Here is an 8,532-nt window from a genome sequence, read left to right as displayed (position 1 = left end):
GGGGAAAAGGATCTTGCTTCCACACAATATGGATATTTCTCATAATCCTATTTTGTCCCAAACTCCATGACCTTCCACTGGTGCTTACAACAGTGCAAACCCAGGTGCACTCCTAAACAACACCTGCGCAATATTTCAGGCTTTGGCAGAAAAGAGGAAATGGGAGACATTGCAGCATTTTCAAAGATTTCTTTATTATCCAAGTTTACTATTATCTAAAACCACCAATGTATTAAAGACCAAGATGGAAACTTGAGCTCAGAAACCTGTAAGAATGCACATTTTCAACCTCATCTGTACCTCAAGAGACATAGTTAAAAAACACTGCTCAGTATAAAAAAAAAGTTAACATTTCCAAGGATCAAATAAATAATTTACAATGCAACAAAAATTATAGAAATTGTACAGACATTTGAGACTGTTGGTAATAATTTGCAGTCCCATACAGTAAACATAAAAGCCTCCCATCATCAGAGAGGTATTGCAAAACCACTGCCAAAAACTACATTTTATTGCTGGGCTGTTCTGAAGGGCTGATGCTGTCCAAGGTCTTGGAGGAGCAGTCCCTCAGTACTTCCACAGAACTGGTGATGTCCAGGCTTTCAGAAGAAGTGGATCTACACCCCTGTGTGGAACTGATGATGTCCAGAGTTTTGGAGGAGCGGGCACTGTAGCCTTTTGCAGTGGCATCTCTGATGAGGATCTCCTGTGTGGATGTGAACATTAACGGGACGAAGCCCTCGCTGTCTGCTGTGAGGACGATCCAAGAGGAACCTGGGAAGACAAGCACATGGCTGTTGATAAATCTTTGTGTAATTAGGGTACCTTTAAGGTAAAAATTAAATTTCTTTTAGAATTAAATGCTTCGGTATATTTACAACTTTGTAGAAAAGAAAAAGTATGAAAATATACAGGTTGTACAATCTCAAAAATAAAGGACACTTGGCAACTATGATGGATTTTGACATTAGGAGAGGAGACAATAATAAATGCTTCAAATGAGGAGGAGGATTGAAATTCTGAGCAGAATTCATAAGCATCCACACTTGATTTTAATTAGGTATTGATAAGCTACTTCACAGTGCTAAAGATATGCAGATACTATAAAAAGCAGATATTTAGTAAATTAAATGACAAATTATTGTAATAAAGACAATTTAGAGATTGCTTTTATTACATAATTTCCCTATACTTAATTCCAAGAAATACAAGGAAGGAACACTTCACAATACTGTACAAACCCAAAACCTCTGGGCCATTTGCTATTTGACTTCATCGCTAGTTTTTTTTGTCTACAATTTGAATCTGAAACCCTGACTTCTGCCAACATAAATAAACTAGAAAATTTTTATATTTTTATCCATTAAGCTGATAAAGCAAGAAAATAGAGCTCACGAGGGGTAAGGGAATTCAGAGGAGCCTTTCCAGCTGTTTGTAAATTTGTATTATGTAACTTTACGTCACAAGTAACGTCACAAGAAGATTGTAGCTTAAAAGCACACAACCATCTAATCTTTTGGCTTAATTTGGACCAAACTTGAAAATCAATACAACTCAGGATTTGAAAATACCATTTCTACTTTGCATCTGTATATTTCAAACAAAGATACTCCCTCTAGAATTCTTTAGGAGAAATAAAACTTGGACAATGGCAAGAACAGCAGCCTTAGGCTTTGGGATGGCTGCCCAGCGATCTGCAAGCAGGGGGAGAGCAGATACAGGGGGCAAGTAGATGGAATATAGCACAGGGAATACCTGGAGCAGTGGGAAATCATACCCCAAAGTGTGTTTTCTACTTCTGCCCAGAGTGAGCCACTCAGAACTGACATGTACACAGACACATGGAATGGGCACAGCATGAACTGGAAACAGCAGAGGAGAACACGGCAGGAGGAGAGGCAGTTTTCCTCACAGCAAAACCTGATGTGAAATGCACTGCTGAAGTGTACAGAGCTGCTTCTGTGCTACCGGACTTCCTACAGCAAGTCTAGATGCTGAAGCCACAGATTCAAATAGAGAACACTGTACTCCCAAATCAGTCAACCCTACTCTCCTTGCTACTCAGACTTCTCTCTATAGAGCAGCTGAAAACAAGTAAAACACTGGCTGAAAGCAATTTTCCTGTATAACTAGTTACTTGATAAAGGCATCAATATGTAAGTTTGCCCTTCTTTTTTTTTAATAATGAAAAGACTCTTCTCAGTAAAAGAAGAATCAGAGAAGAATTTTCACATTATTAAAAAAAACAAAAGGCAAAATTTTATTCATCTTTCATTATTTATTTCTTGGGTTTTTCCCTGGATGGAATGTGCATATTGCTATTGCTCACTAAGAATGACACACAGAACCACAGAATGGTTTGGGTACGAAGGAACCTTAAAGTTCATCCAATTCCACTCCCCTGCCATGGGCATGGACACCTTCCACTAGACCAGGCTGCTCCAAGCTCCATCCAACCTGGCTGTGGGACACTTCCAGGGATGGAGCAGCCACAGCTTCTCTGGTAAGGTGTATGAAGTGTTTTAGTCTTGGATAATCCCAACATACCGTGCTGCATTTCTACAAGGGAGAGGTTGAATATCTGCTGCACGATGCTTAGGCGGAGTTTACCACCACAGAGGAGAACAGCCCGACTTTCATCTGCATCACTTTTGGAAAGCTGCCTCTGAAAATGCAAGCAACAGTCATTAGCTACTGTGATGTATAGTTAAAATGGCATTAATCACAACAGGATCACAGACGTGTCTTCAGTGGCATTATTTACAGAAAGTCAAATGCTTCACACATTCAGGCCCATTTGCAAGATTTATCCTTTGAAGTCTCAGCTGTCAAAGTGTTCATGAGTGACAGCAGCAAGGAACAGTGCTTATCCAGCACGTCAGAACAGGGGAGAAAATCATGCACTGCTGCTGGAGTGCATGAGCTTCATCCACAGCACAATCCTCATCCCCATCCTTCCATCTGTGAGGGACTTCCCCAGGGAGCTTGTAAAGCTTCAAGTTTTCTACCCTCACCTTTCCCCACCCATCCCTGAACCAAAACTTCAGAAGTGAGAACTCCTACTCATGAATGCTGGGGTGAGGAACAGACTCACAAGTCAGAAGGGCTTATCTGTCCCACCCCAACCATCACTGCCCCAAGCCTTAAATCCAAAAAGCATCTTCAAAGAATATGCCCAGTTGGGCACAGGAAGGCATTCTTTAAATCTGTTATTACAATTATTAAATGTTTACAATGGAAAACAGTGAAGAGAGTGAGGGAATATGATCTAGAACTTGAATTCAATGCTACAAAAGTTGGGACTTTTTTTCAATAATAAAGCTTAAAAGTAAGAGGTAATTGAAAGGAAAATGGCAGGTTAAATTACTTTGAATATTGACTAAAGTTAATTAATCTGAATTCTAGAAATGACATAGTAGATCTCTGCCAGGTTTTGATAATCAGGTAATTTACCCTTTCTAGCATGAGATTTGCAAGGGCAAATCTTTCAGCCAAACAATGTGTTTTTCATGTGAAATTTCACTTTAAATCCATTTTTAAGCCATGTTAATGGAATTATCTATAGTGTCCCTAAAGGTCTCTTTCCTCCTTGGATGGTGCTCTCAATGCTAATTAGCAACATTTCTGTTTCAAAGCCAGGGCAATTTGCTTTTGTTTCAGTCTCCATTATTTTAGTTTTCCTCACAGGAGAGCGGGAGATCGATACCAATTCCCACACATGGAAATCTTCACTTGTCTAAATTTCTATACAGAAAGCTTTAGATGTTGCCTAGGAAAAGCATTCCCTTCTTAGATCTCTATAAAGGGCTTTAATTCTGCAGCTGGGCTGCAATATGTGAGTCCTCTGGAGTCCCAGCAGCCTCACTGTAGAGCTGAGGGGTTTGGCCCAGTGTGAGGTGGGGCAGGGAGCTGCACATTCCAGGATATCCCACTGCTTTAAAAACACTGGAAGCCTGCAGAGTAATGGGATTTATAACCATATATAACTACCTGCAGGAACAGGATGGAAATCTAATCCTACTGACTGTTATTTGAGCATTACAAAGAACATACAGCCATAAACAGGTTTCACCATTAAGGCTTCCAATATTAAAATTACCTGGCAGGTGATTTTAATAAATGATGGCTCCTGAGAAGATGGGTACACTGGAAGATTTCTCTTCCCAGATTTTAGCAGCTCAGTTAATTCAGAAAGATGGTGCTGCAATTCTGTGAAGTTACCAGACAATTTTTCCACATTTCTCAAAAAGTAACTCGCCTCCTTCTCACTGAACAGGTTATTCTTGTAAGAATTGGATATTTTGGAAGCTGCCTCATGCTGCCTTTTTGGGGACGTTGGCCTGTTTGAAGCATTAGACAGTGCCACGCTCCGATTAACTGGCTCAGCATCAAGAGTCTCAACAGCTGGAGGAAAATTCATGGAAATCTTTTTCTCTTTGAAGTCACTGATGTTCAACACCAAGTTTTGCTCATAAGCAGGACTCTTGATTTCTTCAATGAGCTTCCTTCGGCTTGTGGGGGACTGGAGGGCAGAGCGATCTGGAATCAGGAGCCCACGGCTGAGTGGGTGGACATCTCTAGAGGGATCATGAGTAACACTGGAAAGGTTCAAACTGGAGCTGCCATCAGCTGACACAGCCTTTGAAGGACACACTTCAAGTATCAGTTCTTTAATCATCAATCGGATCATGTATTTGTCTGATCTTGAGGAAGGAAGAAAAGCAGGGTCAGAGAATTTTTGTCTTCCAACCAGTATCAGTAACAATTTATTGGTCAAGAAGCATAACCCCTTCGGCTTCTCGCTTTTCTCTAGCTGAATTTGTTGAATATTGGGTAAATTGGATGAAGTCAGTGAATAGACTAAAATAACATTACAAGTATTGGAGGCAACAGATACAGTTTGAGTTTTGGAGTCAAAAGCCATTATATCAGGAACAAGAATGCCTGGGATGCTCACTTTTTTAGTAGTGGTAACCTTTCTTTCAAAAGTCACCAAGATGAGGTGCGAGGAATCCTGGCCACTTCCCGTCAGGTAATCCTTGGGCCTCAGGTGAAGGAGAGGGCTGGAATCAGCACTCTGCTTGCTAGAAAGTATGTGAGTTAGATCCACAGGAGATGTAACTACAGACAAGGGCTTCTCAGACTCCAGTGACTTCTTCCCCCCATCCAAAGAATACTCTTCCTCCCCACACAAGCTGGACTGCGAGGGGAAGGACTCGGTTTCAACGCTTGATGGAACTTCGAAGGCAACACCAGCATTTAAGCCACAGATCTTGTCCAGAGGGAGCTCAGTGGCAACAGCGACTTGTAAATTCTGCGTGGCTTCCACGGCGCAGATGTAGCCTCCCACATCAAAGATTGGGCAAAAAGAGCAAGCGCTGAGTGTTTTCTGAGCATCGTCCCAAATGTAGGAATGGAGGGCACTGCCCACCCCCACAACCAGGCGGTTGCCTTCCTTGGTCCAACAGGCACAGTGGATGAGCCCGCTGCCCTTGATGTCCGCGTTAATCCTGGAGCTGTCGAGGTGGACAGAGGGCAGGACGGAGGCGTCCCGGGTAGTCAGCACGGCCAAGACCTCCTTGCTGGGATGCCACACGCAGCCCTGGGGGAGCACGGGGTAGGGCTCGCTGATGTCACACACCTGGGAAACCAGGAGCTTGTTCCTGTCAGCGCCGTTGAAGCAGAGCTGCCAGATGGTGATGTGCTTCTTGTGCTGCACGGCCAGCAGGGCCGGCGCCTCGGCGGGACAGGGGCCCCAGTAGAGCCCGTGCACGTGCTCAAACTGCCCCACCACGCTGGAGTCGCCGAAGGTGGGCTCCCCGTTGTGCAGGTGCAGCGCGGTCAGGATCACCTGCTTGCCGTCCGTCCAGGCCAGCCCGTGCACCGGGTGGATGGCCTGGTGCAAGGCGTTGAGGCCGGTGCGCAGGAGCTTCGCCTTTCCCAGCTCCATGGCTTTCAAAGTGGAACATCTACACAGACAGAATGAGAAGGAAAAATAAATTATTCTAGAGGACAGTACCTGGATAATTACTTAGCTTATGACCCTGCCAGTGCTGGACTCTTCCTTCCAGTGAAGTCAATATAAACATAATGTTCACCTATGCTTAATTCACAGCCCAGTAATTTTTTTGTTTATGATGTTTCCACTATGAAATGCAATTTTAAGAGGAAGAAACTTTGCTGTTTCTATAGGCTTACCGTCAGATTTCTGCTGCATTTTCATCACATGACCAGTCCTTTCATTCTAATCAGTAACTTGCTGTTCTCAGAATATTTTCTATTTACTTCAATATCAACAATTCTCAAAATATTGCTGCTCACTCTCAACTTCCCGGAGCACTTGTGGTCAGATAAAGTCACCCCTTACAAGTATAACCAAGCATTAATGTATTATCTACAAATCTGATCCTGTATTAAGCATGTGAGAATGAGGCATTTGGATGGTTATCCCAGAAAGCTGTCTAAGAAAGCAAATGCAATTTTGAAAAGAATTAGGATGAGAGCGGATTTTTCTGAGGAAATGAAAGAAAAAAGAATTTAAAAGAAGGCATACACAAGGCATCAACACTTGGGAAAACTTCAGGATTTTACACTAACTTCTAGTTTTTGAGCTGTGAGCAATCCCTACTCCGTGCACAAAAGCCAGTTCAAAGGAATTGATGGTTTCCTAATTTCAGATCTCCACAAAATTTGGCTCAGATGTAAAGCCATGGCACAGAATGAGTTGCAGTTTTAGTTAGAAACACAAAGAACAAGAAGAAAGTTGTTTGAGACTAAAAACTGTCAAACTGGAAAAGTTTATCACAATGTGCAGGGCCTTGGCACCACTCAGTATTTTAATTATTTGTGGATGAATCTAAACTCGTAGGAAGAGGATTGCAAGAATGGATTTCAAATATAAAAACTGTATAGAAAGTTATGTTATTATGACCAAAGTAACTTCTTCTCAACCTAATAACAAGTACAAAACAATATACTTAGTAAAAAAAAAAAAACAAAACCTGCCAACTTGGATACGTCTCCAGGAATAATTCCCTAGGTAGAGGTATAGCAAAAAAGGATGTGGCTTACAATGAATCACAAGCTGAATATTTCAGTAATGTGAGATATGTTGCAAAGTAAGAATAATTCATTCTGGAATGTTTTAAGAGGGATGGAGATACACAAGGGAGATAATTGCCCTACTTCCTCATTGCTAACAGCACCTCCACTGAACCTACTTCTGAGTTCAAGATGATAGAAATGCCCAACAAGGCTAAGGGATCAGAGAAACACAGGAGGTGGGTTCTCTGTCTGGAGAAGACTGTGAGTGGGAACCAGAGAACATTCACCAGCCCAGTGACATTAGATCCATCCACTGGTCTCCAGGTATACTCTGGACAGGGCATGATAATAATCAGCTTAGTTTCAACAAAGATTTAGGTCAGCTATTAAGGAAAAATTCTGACTATATGTGACAGCTTAGCATTGAAGCAGGTTACCTTGGAGAGGAGGGGAAGGTACTCCATGAATTTCATAATCTGTACGAGCCAATTAAGGAAATGTCTGTCAGGGATAAGTTTAAGTACACTGAATCCTGCCTCACAGGAGAGTACTCAAGATACTTCCAATGCAACTTCTCCACCATTTACCCGGCCTCTCCTCTATAACCAAACTCAGTCATGTTAAGCAGTGACCAGTTCCAGGAAAATTAACATTGGATGTTCCCTGTGCTCAGAACCCACACTGCTGGGCAATACTTACTGATGGCAGGGAGATGCGAGATAATGTGCCTCACAAGGCACTGAAAGATGCTAAAGCCTCCTGGGCCGTCTGGAGAGGTTCCTGTGTCACAACGGGCGTTTTCACTATCCCAGCTGCCCTGGAAAAGCAAAAAGAGCAAGAGTGGCCAGTGCATTCCTGTGCCCAAAGCCACACCGCCTCCTGCAGCGCCCGGCCCGGCCGCAGCTCCCCGGGCAGGTGTCACACCGCAGGGCAGGTGTCACACTACAGGCCGGGTGTCGGCGAAACGCGGTGTCCGTCCCACCCCCAGGGACAGAGGAGCCGCTGCAGGGACCCCCCTGCACGGAGCGGCCAAGGCAGCGGCGGCCCGGGAGCCCGCACAAACCTCCCGCCTGCGCCGCCGCTGCCTGCGCGGGCCCGCCCGCCCCGCTCCTCCCCGCCTCCCGCCGGCCCGCCCGTCGCCTCTCCGCCCCGCCGCGGCCGCGCTCACCCGCCCTGCCGGCGGCCCGGCCCGGCTCCGCTGAGGCGGCCCCGGGCCCTGCAGCCCCGGCGGCGCTGGGCTGTGGCGGGCACCGCCTTCCCGCAGGGCCCGGCCCGCCCCTCCTGCACCGCCCGGCCCAGTACAGCCCAGCTCCGCCCGGCCGCAGGGGGCGCCGGCTCTGCTCCGCCCGCCCGGCCGCTCTGCGGCGGCGGCGCTCTATGGCCCCGCGGGCGGGGCCTGCACGGGGTGGGCGCCTCGCACCGGTGCCGCCCCCGTTCCCCGCAGCGCCCCTGAGGGGCCGCCGGCGCTGGGGGGCGGCGGGAGGTGAT

The 8,532-nt window shown here is 45.4% G+C and overlaps 1 protein-coding gene across 1 annotated transcript; it reads right to left on the bottom strand.

The window, feature by feature from the left end:
• Positions 1-210: 210 nt before the first annotated feature.
• On the bottom strand, positions 211-8,273 carry LOC132071399 (WD repeat and coiled-coil-containing protein). The gene is made up of 5 exons (XM_059468976.1): positions 8,213-8,273; positions 7,744-7,861; positions 4,100-5,969; positions 2,548-2,665; positions 211-774 (listed from the first exon to the last, which is right to left on the bottom strand). The coding sequence occupies exons 3-5, from the start codon at positions 5,948-5,950 to the stop codon at positions 503-505; spliced, it is 2,241 nt and encodes a 746-aa protein (XP_059324959.1). The 5' UTR covers positions 5,951-5,969; positions 7,744-7,861; positions 8,213-8,273; the 3' UTR covers positions 211-502.
• Between the last annotated feature and the right edge of the window lie 259 nt (positions 8,274-8,532).

This window comes from Ammospiza nelsoni, chromosome 3 (genome assembly GCF_027579445.1).
Source record: "Ammospiza nelsoni isolate bAmmNel1 chromosome 3, bAmmNel1.pri, whole genome shotgun sequence".
NCBI classification, from domain to species: Eukaryota; Metazoa; Chordata; class Aves; order Passeriformes; family Passerellidae; genus Ammospiza; species Ammospiza nelsoni.
The sequence above is the reverse complement of the archived record's forward strand: the minus strand, read 5'-3'. Positions and strand labels throughout refer to the sequence as shown.